The sequence below is a fragment of the Coregonus lavaretus genome (assembly GCF_964263955.1).
Source record: "Coregonus lavaretus genome assembly, chromosome: 24".
NCBI classification, from domain to species: domain Eukaryota; kingdom Metazoa; phylum Chordata; class Actinopteri; order Salmoniformes; family Salmonidae; genus Coregonus; species Coregonus lavaretus.
The window spans coordinates 42,257,290-42,277,178 of NC_140011.1; the positions used below are offsets into that span (position 1 = coordinate 42,257,290).

The 19,889-nt window shown below is 44.7% G+C and overlaps 1 protein-coding gene across 1 annotated transcript in view; it reads right to left on the reverse strand.

Annotated features, from left to right (window-relative positions):
- The window catches only part of ubl3a (ubiquitin-like 3a), a 47,801-nt gene continuing 27,912 nt past the window's right edge, over window positions 1-19,889 (reverse strand). The window contains exons 2-5 of the mRNA XM_084140785.1: window positions 15,766-15,874; window positions 10,295-10,381; window positions 4,965-5,042; window positions 1-986 (exon numbers count right to left, since the gene is read on the reverse strand). Of these exons, the coding sequence (XP_083996911.1) occupies window positions 934-986; window positions 4,965-5,042; window positions 10,295-10,381; window positions 15,766-15,874 (327 nt within the window). The 3' untranslated portion in view covers window positions 1-933. The remainder of the gene's footprint in view (window positions 987-4,964; window positions 5,043-10,294; window positions 10,382-15,765; window positions 15,875-19,889) is intronic.

Sequence of the window (19,889 nt, forward strand, 5' to 3'; positions counted from 1 at the left end):
TTCCAATCAGGAGGAAAGGGGTATCTGTCTGTCTTTCCAATCAGGAGGAAAGGGGAATCTGTCTGTCTTTCCAATCAGGAGGAAAGGGGAATCTGTCTGTCTTTCCAATCAGGAGGAAAGGGGTATCTGTCTGTCTTTCCAATCAGGAGGAAAGGGGAATCTGTCTGTCTTTCCAATCAGGAGGAAAGGGGAATCTGTCTGTCTTTCCAATCAGGAGGAAAGGGGAATCTGTCTGTCTTTCCAATCAGGAGGAAAGGGGAATCTGTCTGTCTTTCCAATCAGGAGGAAAGGGGAATCTGTCTGTCTTTTTTCTCCCCGTTCAGGGGGAAAGGGGAGATGAGGGTTCTGACAGAGGAGTGATCTAAAACACTGCCTGGTCAGAAAGGAGGAGAGGACCGACTGTCAAAACACAGTCAACAACATGATATTATGGCCAAACAACAACATTGTTTGTTTGTGTGTTTGTTAGTAATTGGCTAGAACCTTCATGAGTGAATAAAAGAGTGAATCTGTCTGTCACTAGTGTACGATTTAAGGACATATACAGAAGTTTTAGAGTGGGAGGTAAAAAGGACACAGGCGTGTGTGTGTGTGTGTGTCTCTGATCAGGCACATCAATGCTTTGCTGCACTATGGGAGATAGACAGCACATCTGGATGAGTGGGTGGGCGAAGGGTGTGTGTGTCTATGTGTGTCGGGGGGGGGGGGGGGACAGGTGGGAGCGTGGGTTTATTTAGTGGTTAAGTCTGTGTGAGAGAGACCGGCCCACACACACACACACACACACAGTTTATGAGCAAGTGCAATGTATTGCTATGAGGAACACAGAATGTTTTGTGTGTGTGTAGCAGTAGAATTCTAGAGAGACTGCAGGACAGGACAGTGTGTTGGTTGGATCCAGGATGGGGATGAAAGAGGGAGGGAGGTTTGTATTTACAGGATGACACAGCAGTTACTCTCTCCAGTCTTCTCTCTGTTCCTCTGACCTGAGGAGGAACACAACACACAGTCAAATGCGGTCAGAACGCGGTCAGAACATGGTAAGAAATGGTCAAAAAGTCAAACACAGTCAGGACACAGTCAGGACGCGGTCAGGACACAGTCAGGACACGGTCAGGACACAGTCAGGACACAGTCAGGACACAGTCAGGATACGGTCAGGATGCGGTCAGGACACGGTCAGGACACAGTCAGGACACAGTCAGGACACAGTCAGGACACAGTCAGGATACGGTCAGGACGCGGTCAGGACACAGTCAGGACACGGTCAGGACACAGTCAGGACACAGTCAGGACACAGTCAGGACACAGTCAGGACGCGGTCAGGACACAGTCAGGACACAGTCAGGACACAGTCAGGACATGGTCAGGACACGGTCAGGACACAGTCAGGACGCGGTCAGGACACGGTCAGGACACAGTCAGGACATGGTCAGGACACGGTCAGGACACGGTCAGGACACAGTCAGGACACAGTCAGGACGCGGTCAGGACACGGTCAGGACGCGGTCAGGACGCGGTCAGGACGCGGTCAGAGAGTCAAACAGTCAAACACAGTCAGGACGCGGTCAGGACACGGTCAGGACACAGTCAGGACACAGTCAGGACACGGTCAGGACGCAGTCAGGACGCGGTCAGAGAGTCAAACAGTCAAACACAGTCAGGACGCGGTCAGGACACGGTCAGGACACAGTCAGGACGCGGTCAGGACGCGGTCAGGACGCGGTCAGGACACGGTCAGGACGCGGTCAGGACACGGTCAGGACGCGGTCAGGACACGGTCAGGACACGGTCAGGACACAGTCAGGACACAGTCAGGACACAGTCAGGACACAGTCGGGATGCGGTCAGGACACGGTCAGGACACAGTCAGGACACGGTCAGGACGCAGTCAGGACGCGGTCAGAGAGTCAAACAGTCAAACACAGTCAGGACGCGGTCAGGACACGGTCAGGACACAGTCAGGACACGGTCAGGACGCAGTCAGGACGCGGTCAGAGAGTCAAACAGTCAAACACAGTCAGGACGCGGTCAGGACACGGTCAGGACACAGTCAGGACACAGTCAGGACACAGTCAGGACACAGTTAGGACACAGTCAGGACACAGTCAGGACACAGTTAGGACACAGTCGGGATGCGGTCAGGACACGGTCAGGACACAGTCAGGACACGGTCAGGACGCAGTCAGGACGCGGTCAGAGAGTCAAACAGTCAAACACAGTCAGGACGCGGTCAGGACACAGTCAGGACACAGTCAGGACGCAGTCAGGACGCGGTCAGAGAGTCAAACAGTCAAACACAGTCAGGACGCGGTCAGGACACGGTCAGGACACAGTCAGGACGCGGTCAGGACGCGGTCAGGACGCGGTCAGGACGCGGTCAGGACACGGTCAGGACGCGGTCAGGACACGGTCAGGACGCGGTCAGGACACGGTCAGGACACGGTCAGGACACAGTCAGGGCACGGTCAGGACACGGTCAGGACACAGTCAGGACACAGTCAGGACACAGTCAGAAATGGTCAAAAAGTCAAACACAGTCAGGACACGGTCAGGACACGGTCAGGACACAGTCAGGACACAGTCAGGACACAGTCAGGACACAGTCAGGACGCGGTCAAGACGCGGTCAGGACGCGGTCAGGACACATTCAGGACACAGTCAGGACACGGTCAGAACACGGTCAGGACACGGTCAGGACACGGTCAGGACGCGGTCAGGACACGGTCAGGACACGGTCAGGACGCGGTCAGGACGCGGTCAGGACGCAGTCAGGACACGGTCAGGACACGGTCAGGACACGGTCAGGACACAGTCAGAAATGGTCAAAAAGTCAAACACAGTCAGGACACGGTCAGGACACAGTCAGGACACTGTCAGGACGCGGTCAGGACGCGGTCAGGACACAGTCAGGACACGGTCAGGACACAGTCAGGACACGGTCAGGACGCGGTCAGGACACGGTCAGGACGCGGTCAGGACACAGTCAGGACACGATCAGGACGCGGTCAGGACACAGTCAGGACACAGTAAGGACACGATCAGGATGCGTCAGAGAGTCAAACAGTCAAACACAGTCAGGACACAGTCAGGATGCGGTCAGGACCCGGTCAGGACACGGTCAGGACACAGTCAGGACACAGTTAGGACACGATCAGGACGCGGTCAGAGAGTCAAACAGTCAAACACAGTCAGGACGCGGTCAGGACGCGGTCAGGACACAGTCAGGACACGGTCAGGACGCGGTCAGGACACAGTCAGGACACAGTCAGGACACGGTCAGGACGCGGTCAGGACACAGTCAGGACACGGTCAGGACGCGATAAGGATGCGGTCAGGACACAGTCAGGACACAGTCAGGACGCGTCAGAGAGTCAAACAGTCAAACACAGTCAGGACGCGGTCTGGATGCGTCAGAGAGTCAAACAGTCAAACACAGTCAGGACGCGGTCAGGACGCGGTCAGAGAGTCAAACAGTCAAACACAGTCAGGACACGGTCAGGACACAGTCAGGACACGGTCAGGACACAGTCAGGACACAGTCAGGACACAGTCAGGACGCGGTCAGGACGCGGTCAGGACGCGGTCAGGACGCAGTCAGGACACAGTCAGGACACAGTCAGGACACAGTCAGGACACGGTCAGGACACGGTCAGGACACAGGCAGGACACAGTCAAACATAGTCAGGACACGGTCAGGACACAGTCAGGACACAGTCAGGACACAGTCAGGACGCGGTCAGGACGCGTTCAGGGCGCGGCAGGACGCGTTCAGGACACAGTCAGGACACGGTCAGGACGCGGTCAGGACACGGTCAGGACGCGGTGAGGACGCGGTCAGGACGCAGTCAGGACACAGTCAGGACACAGTCAGGACACAGTCAGGACACGGTCAGGACACAGTCAGGACACAGTCAGGACACGGTCAGGACACAGTCAGGACATAGTCAGGACACGGTCAGGACACAGTCAGGACGCGGTCAGGACACGGTCAGGACACGGTCAGGACACGGTCAGGACACGGTCAGGACACGGTCAGGACACAGTCAGGACACAGTCAGGACACGATCAGGACGCGTCAGAGAGTCAAACAGTCAAACACAGTCAGGACACAGTCAGGATGCGGTCAGGACACGGTCAGGACACGGTCAGGACACAGTCAGGACACAGTTAGGACACGATCAGGACGCGGTCAGAGAGTCAAACAGTCAAACACAGTCAGGACACGGTCAGGACACGGTCAGGACACGGTCAGGACACAGTCAGGACACAGTCAGGACACAGTCAGGACACAGTCAGGACGCGGTCAGGACACGGTCAGGACACGGTCAGAACACGGTCAGGAGACAGTCAGGACACGATCAGGACGCGGTCAGAGAGTCAAACAGTCAAACACAGTCAGGACGCGGTCAGGACACGGTCAGGACACGGTCAGGACAAAGTCAGGATGCGGTCAGGACACGGTCAGGACACAGTCAAACACAGTCAGGACACAGTCAGGATGCGGTCAAACAGTCAAACACAGTCATGATGCGGTCAAACAGTCAGGACACGGTCAGGACACGGTCAGGACCCTGATACTGTTTAACTACATAGTAGCAATATTGTTGAGAAATCAACCCTTTTTTCACAAGACAATGTTGGGATGCAAAAGTCTAAAGGCAAGTCTAACAAGAGCTTCAGCTCAAATGTTGAATTGCAACAAAAACAACCATCTGTCATTATTTAAATAGTGTTATATAGGCTTACTGAAACACAAATGTATTACTAGACTGTATAGTATTGGTAATAGGTTAGAAGTATTCATCGTGCATCATTAGGAACAACTGTAATAACTGTACTACCATCGTCTACAGTAAAAGTACCATGTATTACTGTGTTTTAGTGTGTGAAAGTCCCAGTGAGGGGGAGGAACAAGGGATGAATGAATGTCTGGAAGGTGGGATAAATGAAAAGCGGGTTACCTTGGGAGTTTGGCTCAGGCAACGTCTCTCTGGCCACTAAATGCATCACTGTGGTTTTCCCCAGAGGCAGTTTGAGAGCTGAGAGAGAGAGAGAGGAAGAGGGGAGGGAGCGAGAGAGAGAGAGAGAGAGAGAGAGAGCGAGAGAGAGAGAGAGAGAGAGAGAGAGAGAGAGAGAGAGTAGAAGAGAAGAGAAAAAGAAAGAGGGGGAAATAAAGTGGTTAGTTACCGGACAAAGCAAATATATCATCATAACTACCATCATCTGACTGATCTAACATAGAATACACAACACAACCAAGAGAGAGGAGAGACAGGAGAGAGAGACAGAGAGAGAGACAGCGTGAGAGAGACAGCGAGAGAGAGACAGAGGGAGAGAGAGAGATGGAGAGAGAGGAAGTGGGCAAAAGCAATAGAAAGAGATGGAGAGAGCGAGAGAGAGAGAGGGAACGAGAGCAAGAGATGCATACAGTCCACTGAGTATACCAAACATTAAGAACACCTTCCTAATATTGAGTTTGGACACACCTACTCATTCCAGGGTTTTTCTTTATTTTTACTATTTTCTACATTGTAGAATAATAGTGAAGATATCAAAACTATGAAATAACACATATGGAATCATGTAGTAACCCAAAAAGTGTTAAACAATTCAAAATATATTTTATATTTGAGATTCTTCAAAGTAGCCACCCTTTGCCTTGATGACATTTACATTTACATTTACGTCATTTAGCAGACGCTATTATCCAGAGCGACTTACAAATTGGTGCATTCACCATATAGCCAGTGGGATAACCACTTCACAAATTTTTAATTATTTTAATTATTTTATTTTATTTATTATTATTTTTTTAGGGGGGGGGGGGGGGGGGGGGGGGGGGGGTAGAAGGATTACTTTATCCTATCCCAGGTATTCCTTAAAGAGGTGGGGTTTCAAATGTCTCCGGAAGGTGGTGAGTGACTCCGCTGTCCTGGCGTCGTGAGGGAGCTTGTTCCACCATTGGGGTGCCAGAGCAGCGAACAGTTTTGACTGGGCTGAGCGGGAACTATGCTTCCGCAGAGGAAGGGGAGCCAGCAGGCCAGAGGTGGATGAACGCAATGCCCTCGTTTGGGTGTAGGGACTGATCAGAGCCTGAAGGTACGGAGGTGCCGTTCCCCTCACAGCTCCATAGGCAAGCACCATGGTCTTGTAACAGATGCGAGCTTCAACTGGAAGCCAGTGGAGTGTGCGGAGGAGCTTTGTCCACTCTCTGCATTCTCTCAACCAGCTTCACCTGCAATGCTTTTCCAACAGCCTTGAAGGAGTCCCCACATATGCTGATCCACCAGATCAGAGGCAGTAGAGATTGACCAGGGATGTTCTCTTGATAATTGTGTGAATTGGACCCTTTTCCTGTCCTGCTAAGCATTCATACTGTAACGAGTACTTTTGGGTGTCAGGGAAAATGTATGGAGTGAAAAGTAAATAATTTTCTTTAGGAATGTAGTGAAGTAAAAGTAAAAGTAGTCAAAAATATAAATAGTAAAGTAAAGTAAAGATACCCCTAAAAAACAACTTAAGTAGTACTGAGTTTACAAAACATTAAGAACACATGCTCTTTCCATGACAGACTGACCAGGGGAATCCAGGTGAAAGCTATGGCACCCTATTCCCTACATAGTGCACTACTTTGACCAGATCCCTATGGTAGTGCACTACATAGGGAATAGGGTACCATTTGGTTTTATGAGCTAGATAATGGTGATAATGATAACTCTAAAAGGGTTATGACTACAGTTATCCCCATTAACCAAACACAACACTAAAGCACTGTCAACTATACTGAACAAAAATATCAACGCAACATGTAAAGTGTTTCATGAGCTGAAATAAAAGATCCCAGAAGTTTTCTATACGTACAAAAAAACGTATTTCTCTCAAATTTGGTGCACAAATTTGTTTACATCCCTGTTAGTGAGCATTTCTCCTTTGTCAAGATAATCCATCCACCTGACAGGTGTGGCATATCAAGAAGCTGATTAAACATAATGATCATTACACAGGTGCACCTTGTGCTGGGGACAATAAAAAGGCCACTCTAAAATGTGCAGTTTTGTCACACAGCACAATGCCACAGATGTCTCAAGTTTTAAGGGAGCGTGCAATTGGCATGTTGACTGCAGGAATGTCCATCAGAGCTGTTCCCAGATAATTTAATGTTCATTTCTCTACCATAAGCCGCCTCCAACGTTGTTTTTAGAGAATTTGGCAGTACGTCCAACCGGCCTCACAACCGCAGACCACGTGTAACCCGCCAGCCCAGGACCTCCACATCCGGCTTCTTAACCGGACAGCTGATGAAACTGTGGGTGTCGTGCTATTCATCCGCCACCATCACCTCATGTTTCAGCATGATAATGCATGGCACCATGTCACAAGGATCTGTACGCAATTACTGAAAGCTGAAAATATCCCAGTTCTTCCATGGCCTGCATACTCACCCGACATGACACCCATTGATCATGTTTGGGATGCTCTGGATCGACGTGTACTACAGCGTGTTCCAGTTCCCGACAATATCCAGCAACTTCTCACAGCCATTGAAGAGGAGTGGGACAACATTCCACAGGCCACAATCAACAGCCTGTGTTGCGAGGCAAATGGTGGTCACACCAGATACTGACTGGTTTTCTGATCCAATTCAAACAATTATCAAGAGAACACGTGGTCATCCCTACTGCCTCTGATCTGGCAGACTCACTAAACACACATGCTTCGTTTGTAAATTATGTCTCAGTGTTGGAGTGTGCCCCTGGCTATTCCGTAAATTTAAAAAACAAGAAAATGGCACCATCTGGTTTGCTTAATATAAGGACTTTGAAATTATTCATACTTTTACTTTTGATACTTAAGTATATATATTTTTTTTTGTATTTTTTTTTAGTCATTTAGCAGACGCTCTTATCCAGAGCCACTTACAGTTAGTGAATACATTATTTTATTTTTTTATACTGGCCCCCCATGGAAATCGAACCCACAACCCTGGCGATGCAAACGCCATGCTCTATCAACTGAGCTACATCCCTGCCGGCCATTCCCTCCCCTACCCTGGACGACGCTGGGCCAATTGTGCGCCGCCCATGAGTCTCCCGGTCGCGACCGGCTGCGACAGAGCCTGGATTCGAACCAGGATCTAGTGGCACAGTTAGCACTGCGATGCAGTGCCTTAGACCACTGCGCCACTCAGGAGCACATTTTTAGCATTGATATGTACTTTTGATACTTAAGTATATTTAAAACCAAATACTTTTAGACTTTTACTCAAGTAGTATTTTACTGGGTGACTTTCACTTTTACTTGAGTCATTTTCTATTACGTTACCTTTACTTTTACTCAAGTATGACAATTGGGTACTTTTTCCACCACTGGACATCATATATAGAAGAGAAGTGTACTAACACATAAAAGCTATAGTGAAGTGATGTGTTAAACATTGATGGACCAGATCCCTGCCACTCTATCCGTCTTTACTCCTGTTCCAATCCCTCTTCATATCCCAGGCTAGGTTAGTATTCCGTGGATTCCCAACCTGGTCTCAGAGCATTTTGTATTATTCTGTACGTAAATCCGGGACACTCCATTGTTACAGTTCATATGGTTTGTATTAATTTGTGGAGGTCTATCACTTATTTTCTATGATATGAATTACAATTTGTATTATATGTTATGAATTTGCTAAATGTACAATATGTTATGAATTTGAAAAATGTATGATATGTTACGAATTCTAGCTAGGTGGCTAACGTTAGCTAGCTGGCTAACATTAGCTAGGCTAGGCATTAGGGTTACGGTTAGGGTTAAGTTTAAGAGTTAGGTTAAAGGGTTTAGGTTAGGGGTATGGGAAGGGTTAGCTGAAAGGGTTAAGGTTAGAGTTAGGCTTAGCTAACATGCTAAGTAGATGCAAAGTAGCTAAACATTTGTAAGTAGTTCAACATTTGCTAATTAGCTAAAATGTTGAAGTTGTTTGTGATGGGATTCAAACTCGGATCCTTTGGGTTGCTAGACGTGTATAACGTTTGCGTTATACCCCCACCCATCCACCCTACTTTCGTTTTTGCCCTTAATTAATCATCTGCCTTATGTAACCATACCAAACGTAACATACATAAGATACCAACAGTTTTTACATTTACTATGTTACGTTTAGTCTATGAGACCGGGCTGGGATTCCAACAACCACAAATCCCAGAACACCCATATCTCAAATCCTCAGCCTCTCTGAACTAAGAATGTTTATGTCAGGAATTTTGGGGCATTATCCTTTCGATGGGAATATTGGCCTGAGTGTAAGAGGATTCAAATGTCTATGGTTGCGTCCCAAATGGCACCCTATTCCCTACATAGTGCACTACTTTGACCAGATCCCTATGGTAGTGCACTACATAGGGAATAGGGTACCATTTGGTTTTATGAGCTAGATAATGGTGATAATGATAACTCTAAAAGGGTTATGACTACAGTTATCCCCATTAACCATACACAACACTAAAGAACTGTCAACTATACTGAACAAAAATATCAACGCAACATGTAAAGTGTTTCATGAGCTGAAATAAAAGATCCCAGAAGTTTTCTATACGTACAAAAAAACGTATTTCTCTCAAATTTGGTGCACAAATTTGTTTACATCCCTGTTAGTGAGCATTTCTCCTTTGTCAAGATAATCCATCCACCTGACAGGTGTGGCATATCAAGAAGCTGATTAAACAGCATGATCATTCACTCAGCCACTCTAAAATGCAGTTTTGTCACATAGCACAATGCCACAGATGTCTCAAGTTTTAAGGGAGCGTGCAATTGGCATGTTGACTGCAGGAATGTCCACCAGAGCTGTTCCCAGAGAATGTAATGTTCATTTCTCTACCATAAGCCACCTACTGAAAATGTCCCAGTTCTTCCATGGCCTGCATACTCACCAGACATGTCACCCATTAAGCATGTTTGAAATGCTCTGGATCGACATGTACGACAGCGTGTTCCAGTTCCCGACAATATCCAGCAACTTCGCACAGCCATTGAAGAGGAGTGGGACAACATTCCACAGGCCACAATCAACAGCCTGTGTCGCGAGGCAAATGGTGGTCACACCAGATACTGACTGGTTTTCTGATCCACGACCCTACCTTTTTTTTAAAGGTATCTGTGACCAACAGATACATATCTGTATTCCCAGTCATGTGAAATCCATAGATTAGGGCCTAATGAATTTATTTAAATTGACTGATTTTGACTGTGTGTGTGTGTGTGTAAGTGTGTGTGTGTAAATGTGTGTGAGTGTGTGTGTTCTCACCTCCTAGCGTGACATTTCCATGTAGAAAGCGGCCCTGGTAGATAAGCCTCAGGATGTTAGGACTGCTGACCTGTTCCTCCTCCCAGTCTGTAGAGAGATTAAGATCACCATCATAACCAACACCAACAACAACACCATCATCATCACCACCAACAACAACATTATCACCGTCATCACCACCAACAACATCATTATCTGTCATCATAATCACCATCACCGTCATCATGTCCGTCATCATAAACCACAACATGATCATTTCTCCATTATCGTTCCTCTGTTTCATGTGATTATGTCTCGTGAGAGAGATGTAGAGAGAGAAAAGGTTCTGGAGTACACCACATGTCCAAACCCACCCACACCTCACAAACCATGCCAGTTAACATGTTAGTGTTTAGGTGTGTGCGTATGATCCAGGGTCTGTAACATGTTAGTGTTTAGGTGTGTGCGTATGATCCAGGGTCTGTAACATGTTAGTGTTTAGGTGTGTGCGTATGATCCAGGGTCTGTAACATGTTAGTGTTTAGGTGTGTGCGTATGATCCAGGATCTGTAACATGTTAGTGTTTAGGTGTGTGCGTATGATCCAGGGTCTGTAACATGTTAGTGTTTAGGTGTGTGCGTATGATCCAGGATCTGTAACATGTTAGTGTTTAGGTGTGTGCGTATGATCCAGGATCTGTAACATGTTAGTGTTTAGGTGTGTGCGTATGATCCAGGATCTGTAACATGTTAGTGTTTAGGTGTGTGCGTATGATCCAGGATCTGTAACATGTTAGTGTTTAGGTGTGTGCGTATGATCCAGGGTCTGTAACATGTTAGTGTTTAGGTGTGTGCGTATGATCCAGGATCTGTAACATGTTAGTGTTTAGGTGTGTGCGTATGATCCAGGATCTGTAACATGTTAGTGTTTAGGTGTGTGCGTATGATCCAGGATCTGTAACATGTTAGTGTTTAGGTGTGTGCGTATGATCCAGGATCTGTAACATGTTAGTGTTTAGGTGTGTGCGTATGATCCAGGGTCTGTAACATGTTAGTGTTTAGGTGTGTGCGTATGATCCAGGGTCTGTAACATGTTAGTGTTTAGGTGTGTGCGTATGATCCAGGATCTGTAACATGTTAGTGTTTAGGTGTGTGCGTATGATCCAGGGTCTGTAACATGTTAGTGTTTAGGTGTGTGCGTATGATCCAGGATCTGTAACATGTTAGTGTTTAGGTGTGTGCGTATGATCCAGGATCTGTAACATGTTAGTGTTTAGGTGTGTGCGTATGATCCAGGGTCTGTAACATGTTAGTGTTTAGGTGTGTGCGTATGATCCAGGGTCTGTAACATGTTAGTGTTTAGGTGTGTGCGTATGATCCAGGATCTGTAACATGTTAGTGTTTAGGTGTGTGCGTATGATCCAGGATCTGTAACATGTTAGTGTTTAGGTGTGTGCGTATGATCCAGGATCTGTAACATGTTAGTGTTTAGGTGTGTGCGTATGATCCAGGGTCTGTAACATGTTAGTGTTTAGGTGTGTGCGTATGATCCAGGGTCTGTAACATGTTAGTGTTTAGGTGTGTGCGTATGATCCAGGATCTGTAACATGTTAGTGTTTAGGTGTGTGCGTATGATCCAGGGTCTGTAACATGTTAGTGTTTAGGTGTGTGCGTATGATCCAGGTTCTGTAACATGTTAGTGTTTAGGTGTGTGCGTATGATCCAGGGTCTGTAACATGTTAGTGTTTAGGTGTGTGCGTATGATCCAGGGTCTGTAACATGTTAGTGTTTAGGTGTGTGCGTATGATCCAGGATCTGTAACATGTTAGTGTTTAGGTGTGTGCGTATGATCCAGGATCTGTAACATGTTAGTGTTTAGGTGTGTGCGTATGATCCAGGGTCTGTAACATGTTAGTGTTTAGGTGTGTGCGTATGATCCAGGGTCTGTAACATGTTAGTGTTTAGGTGTGTGCGTATGATCCAGGGTCTGTAACATGTTAGTGTTTAGGTGTGTGCGTATGATCCAGGATCTGTAACATGTTAGTGTTTAGGTGTGTGCGTATGATCCAGGGTCTGTAACATGTTAGTGTTTAGGTGTGTGCGTATGATCCAGGGTCTGTAACATGTTAGTGTTTAGGTGTGTGCGTATGATCCAGGTTCTGTAACATGTTAGTGTTTAGGTGTGTGCGTATGATCCAGGATCTGTAACATGTTAGTGTTTAGGTGTGTGCGTATGATCCAGGATCTGTAACATGTTAGTGTTTAGGTGTGTGCGTATGATCCAGGTTCTGTAACATGTTAGTGTTTAGGTGTGTGCGTATGATCCAGGATCTGTAACATGTTAGTGTTTAGGTGTGTGCGTATGATCCAGGGTCTGTAACATGTTAGTGTTTAGGTGTGTGCGTATGATCCAGGATCTGTAACATGTTAGTGTTTAGGTGTGTGCGTATGATCCAGGGTCTGTAACATGTTAGTGTTTAGGTGTGTGCGTATGATCCAGGATCTGTAACATGTTAGTGTTTAGGTGTGTGCGTATGATCCAGGTTCTGTAACATGTTAGTGTTTAGGTGTGTGCGTATGATCCAGGATCTGTAACATGTTAGTGTTTAGGTGTGTGCGTATGATCCAGGGTCTGTAACATGTTAGTGTTTAGGTGTGTGCGTATGATCCAGGATCTGTAACATGTTAGTGTTTAGGTGTGTGCGTATGATCCAGGATCTGTAACATGTTAGTGTTTAGGTGTGTGCGTATGATCCAGGGTCTGTAACATGTTAGTGTTTAGGTGTGTGCGTATGATCCAGGATCTGTAACATGTTAGTGTTTAGGTGTGTGCGTATGATCCAGGATCTGTAACATGTTAGTGTTTAGGTGTGTGCGTATGATCCAGGATCTGTAACATGTTAGTGTTTAGGTGTGTGCGTATGATCCAGGATCTGTAACATGTTAGTGTTTAGGTGTGTGCGTATGATCCAGGGTCTGTAACATGTTAGTGTTTAGGTGTGTGCGTATGATCCAGGATCTGTAACATGTTAGTGTTTAGGTGTGTGCGTATGATCCAGGATCTGTAACATGTTAGTGTTTAGGTGTGTGCGTATGATCCAGGATCTGTAACATGTTAGTGTTTAGGTGTGTGCGTATGATCCAGGGTCTGTAACATGTTAGTGTTTAGGTGTGTGCGTATGATCCAGGATCTGTAACATGTTAGTGTTTAGGTGTGTGCGTATGATCCAGGATCTGTAACATGACCCCATCATTCCCACCAGAGTTCCTCCATCTTCCCTGTTTGTATTGTACTGGATGAGGTATCACATGTACCAGTAGTGTTATACTGGATGAGGTATCATATGTACCAGTAGTGTTATACTGGATGAGGTATCATATGTACCAGTAGTTATACTGGATGAGGTATCATATGTACCAGTAGTGTTATACTGGATGAGGTATCATATGTACCAGTAGTGTTATACTGGATGAGGTATCATATGTACCAGTAGTGTTATACTGGATGAGGTATCACATGTACCAGTAGTGTTATACTGGATGAGGTATCATATGTACCAGTAGTTATACTGGATGAGGTATCATATGTACCAGTAGTGTTATACTGGATGAGGTATCATATGTACCAGTAGTGTTATACTGGATGAGGTATCATATGTACCAGTAGTGTTATACTGGATGAGGTATCACATGTACCAGTAGTGTTATACTGGATGAGGTATCACATGTACCAGTAGTGTTATACTGGATGAGGTATCATATGTACCAGTAGTTATACTGGATGAGGTATCATATGTACCAGTAGTGTTATACTGGATGAGGTATCACATGTACCAGTAGTGTTATACTGGATGAGGTATCATATGTACCAGTAGTTATACTGGATGAGGTATCATATGTACCAGTAGTGTTATACTGGATGAGGTATCATATATACCAGTAGTGTTATACTGGATGAGGTATCACATGTACCAGTAGTGTTATACTGGATGAGGTATCATATATACCAGTAGTGTTATACTGGATGAGGTATCATATGTACCAGTAGTGTTATACTGGATGAGGTATCATATATACCAGTAGTGTTATACTGGATGAGGTATCATATGTACCAGTAGTGTTATACTGGATGAGGTATCATATATACCAGTAGTGTTATACTGGATGAGGTATCATATGTACCAGTAGTGTTATACTGGATGAGGTATCATATGTACCAGTAGTTATACTGTATGAGGTATCATATGTACCAGTAGTGTTATACTGGATGAGGTATCATATGTACCAGTAGTGTTATACTGGATGAGGTATCATATGTACCAGTAGTGTTATACTGGATGAGGTATCATATGTACCAGTAGTTATACTGTATGAGGTATCACATGTACCAGTAGTGTTATACTGGATGAGGTATCACATGTACCAGTAGTGTTATACTGGATGAGGTATCATATGTACCAGTAGTTATACTGGATGAGGTATCATATGTACCAGTAGTGTTATACTGGATGAGGTATCACATGTACCAGTAGTGTTATACTGGATGAGGTATCATATGTACCAGTAGTTATACTGGATGAGGTATCATATGTACCAGTAGTGTTATACTGGATGAGGTATCATATATACCAGTAGTGTTATACTGGATGAGGTATCACATGTACCAGTAGTGTTATACTGGATGAGGTATCATATATACCAGTAGTGTTATACTGGATGAGGTATCATATATACCAGTAGTGTTATACTGGATGAGGTATCACATGTACCAGTAGTGTTATACTGGATGAGGTATCATATATACCAGTAGTGTTATACTGGATGAGGTATCACATGTACCAGTAGTGTTATACTGGATGAGGTATCATATGTACCAGTAGTTATACTGGATGAGGTATCATATGTACCAGTAGTGTTATACTGGATGAGGTATCATATATACCAGTAGTGTTATACTGGATGAGGTATCATATGTACCAGTAGTTATACTGGATGAGGTATCATATGTACCAGTAGTGTTATACTGGATGAGGTATCATATATACCAGTAGTGTTATACTGGATGAGGTATCATATGTACCAGTAGTGTTATACTGGATGAGGTATCATATATACCAGTAGTGTTATACTGGATGAGGTATCATATGTACCAGTAGTGTTATACTGGATGAGGTATCATATGTACCAGTAGTTATACTGTATGAGGTATCATATGTACCAGTAGTGTTATACTGGATGAGGTATCATATGTACCAGTAGTGTTATACTGGATGAGGTATCATATGTACCAGTAGTTATACTGTATGAGGTATCACATGTACCAGTAGTGTTATACTGGATGAGGTATCATATATACCAGTAGTTATACTGTATGTACCAGTAGTGGCTGGTGTCACTTTAAGACAGGCTCATTGCAATGGCTGGAATTGAATATAGCCGATCCTCCCTCCACCAGCCTCCAGTTGTAATGTGTGTCTGTGAGGTGTCACTCACCCATTGGCCAGTTATCGTAGACGTGTTTGGCGATGTCTGCGGCCGAGTCATTGGGAGAGAACAGGAACTCTTTCGTCTTCCCACTGACCAGGATGAGACGCAGGTTAATCTGAAACACACAAGGGGAGAGGAGGGGTTAGTAGCTGCTATACACACACACACACACAACAAAGAACAAGACACAGTGTGAGAAGTGGGATGGCGTCCATGAGGCCATCAGATAGGCCATGAGGGTCTTGGTATAGAAAAGCATGGAGACAAGCTCTCCCAATGGAAAGTGATAGCGTAGCAACCTTAACCCAACACCTAGCAACCGCGTCAAAAAGGTTTCAATCTAAGTAAGGGATGAGAGAAGAGATTAAAAATATATACAGTGAGCTCCATAATTCATTGGACAGTGACCATTTTTTTGTTATTTTGGTTCTGTACTCTAGCACTTTGAGTTTGACAATGAGGGTGAAGTGCAGACTGTCAGCTTTAATTTGAGGGTATTTTCATACATATCGGATTAACCGTTTAGAAATGACAGCACCTTTTGTACATGGTCCCCCCATTTTAAGGTACTACAAGTATTTGTTAAATTGGCTTCACAGATGTGTGTCGTTAGGCAGGTGTATTCATTTGTGTCGTTAGTGAATGCAGGAGAGCTATTGATTAATAGTATTGATTCTAGACTTTGCTATTGCCTTTGAAGGTTGTTGTTGGGGTGTGACAACAGCAGTGTCGATGCAAATGAAGCTGGCCGTCATAAGGCTCAGAAATGAAAATCAATCAATCAGGAACATTGCAAAAACCCTGGCCATGCCCAAGTCAACAGTTTGGTTCATCATTAACAAGAAAAAAACAACCGGTGAACTCAATTATGTCAAAAGACCCGGTAGACCGAGGAAGACCACTGTAGTGGATGACCGGAGAATACTCTCTATGGTGAAGAAACCCCCCCTGACAACAGCCAAACAGATCAAAAACACTGTCCTGGATGCAGGTGTAGATGTGTCAAAGTCTACCATACGTAGAAGACTACACCAGCAGGACTACAGAGGGTAACACTACAAGATGCAAACCACTGATAAGCCTGAAGAACAGAAAGGCCAGATTACAGTTTGATAAAAAGCACCTAAAAGAGCCCCAAGAGTTCTGGAAAAAAAGTATTGTGGACAGATGAGACAAAGATGAACATGTACCAGAGTGATGGAAAGAGGAAAGTGTGGAGAAAAAAAAAGAAATGCCCATGATCCAAAGCATACCACCTCATCCGTGAAACATGGTGGAGGGCGTGTTATGGCTTGGGCCTGTATGGCTGCCAGTGGAACAGGCTCACTTGTCTTCATCGATGATGTGACTGCAGACAGAAGTAGAACAATGAATTCTGAAGTCTACAGAAATATTTTATCTGCTCAGATAAAACCAAATGCCTCCAAACTCATTGGACGGCACTTCATCATGCAACAAGACAATGACTCTAAACATACTGCTAGAACAACAAAGGGGTTTTTGATGGCCAAAAAGTGGAAAATCCTTGACTGGCCGAGTCAATCACCGGATCTGAATCCAATTGAACAAGCATTTTACATGCTGAAGAGGAGACTGAAGACAATAAGTCCCAGAAACAAGCAGAAACTGAAGATGGCTGCAGTACAGGCCTGGCAGAGCATCACCAGGGAAGATACCCAGCGTCTGGTGATGTCGATGCATCGCAGACTTCAAGCAGTCATTGCATGCAAAGGATATGCGACCAAATATTAACAATGATTACTTTATTCTACATTATATTAAACTGTCCAATGTCTTTTGATGCCCGAAAATGGGGGGGACCATGTACAAAAGCTTCTATAATTTCTAAACGGTTCATCCGATATGTATGAAAATACCCTCAAATTAAAGCTGACAGTCTGCACTTCACCCTCATTGTCATTGTATCCTTTCAAATTCAAGGTGCTAGAGTACAGAACCAAAATAACAAAATAATGGTCACTGTCCAATGAATTATGGAGCTCACTGTATATATTTGAGCATATTTTGGTCAAAGCCTTCCCTTTAATGTGTGTATGGACACATTACACACACACTAGTGATGCACGGGTGGTTATATCCGTGGGGCAGGCGGGATTAGGGTCATGAAATATTGTGTGGATGAATGGCGGGTGGCAGGTAGGTTGAATAAAGAGAAAACAATGCAGAAAAAAATCCATAAATGTATAATTATTGTGCAATTCAGTCAAACTGCTGGCAGTTTTTTAGGCTGGGTTTTTGTATAAGCACTTTGTGATATCTGCGGATGTAAAAAGGGCTTTATAAATATATTTGATTGATTGTGTTGTGAAAAAAATGGTATTTTAATTAGGCTGTTTTCTATCTACTAAAAACTCATGGACAATATGGACAGAGAAATAAAACATGAATTTCCATTGAAAATTGTACAAAGGTAATCCCTGTGAAGAACAGTGTAAAGTTTGATAAGAGAATGACGGCACCTACAGCACAAACACAAGTAAATGTATTATTGTAAAGAAATGTCACTCTTTCACTTTCTTTTCTGTCTTAAGTGCACCTTCAATGGCAGTGATGTCACTACACCCCAAATGATTTGGCAACCAGTTGCAGTGGTAAATTGCCTTAATGGTGCAGATGATGCTTGGTTTTGGTATATAACATGTGTCCTGTATGTTTGGCCAAAATTATGACCATGCTGGATAAGTTGGATGCATGAATTTCACCTTTATGTCCATGTTTTCTTCATCCACAGCATCCGCAATTCTAATCCAGTACTCATCATCATAGCAGCAAACTAGAAAAATCAAAGGCTCACACAATCACCATCGTGTGCTCATCATCTATAGGTTTCCCAGGGACCAAGTCAAATGTAATGGTATAATCTGGGTAGTACCCAACTTCAACTGTGGCCAATTAACATGGTGATTGGTCCATTCTGATAGGGAGGTTACCCCTTCCTCATTCTGAATCAAAACCATATTGGTGAATTTGTATTGGATGTGCAACTGGCAATCTCTAACTGGATGACAGAGTGAGTCAGTTGTATAGCAGAAACACCACCTAGTGGTCAGAACGTGGTAACATCAGGTGTACATCCCGTCGCATAACCTAACAACTTCAATGACTATTTCTCTGACCAGGGGGAAAAAAACATCACCAAATTCATTGAGAATACATTACATTGGTTGAATAAACAATTATCCAAGCCACAGCTATATACTACTTGTTAAACATATATAACTGATACTATATACCGGTCATTGGTGTGGGCTTGATGTGGAGTTTGGGGGTGTCCGTGGGGTGGCTTTTGACAATTTATTTGGATTCATTCCATCTTAAATCATTGTTCAGAAGAGGTTTGGTCCAAATCGGACGTTGTGTTCTATAGTTCTACCTGCAGTAAAGCTTCTCAACATATTACATTCAGTCATTTAGCAGACACCCGTCCAGAGCGACCCACAGGAGCAACCAGGGTCAAGCGCCCTGCCCAAGGGCACGTCGACAGATCTCCCACCAAGTCAAATTGGGGACCAGAACCAGCAACCTATTGGCCACCGGCCCAAACTAATGTATATCCTACTGCACTGTGACACAAACAGGAATATCATATATTCTACTGCACTGTGACACAAACAGGAATATCATCTATCCTACTTCACTGTGACAGCAAACAGGAATATCATTAATCCTACTGCACTGGGACACAAACAGGAATATCATCTATCCTACTTCACTGTGACACAAACAGGAATATCATATATCCTACTGCACTGTGACACAAACAGGAATATCATATATCTTACTGCACTGGAACACAAACAGGAATATCATCTATCCTACTGCACTGTGACACAAACAGGAATATCATATATTCTACTGCACTGTAACACAAACAGGAATATCATCTATCCTACTGCACTGTGACACAAACAGGAATATCATCTATGCTACTGCACTGGGACACAAACAGCACAGATACATGTGCTCTACAGCAAGCAGTCAAATGTCAAACACACACACACACACACGTGGAATGTACTGCACACACACACATTAGCACACACACACCCTCAGGCCTGTATTGTTTGCGTAGCATTAGGGCTGAAACCCATGGGGAAATGCTGTGGCCA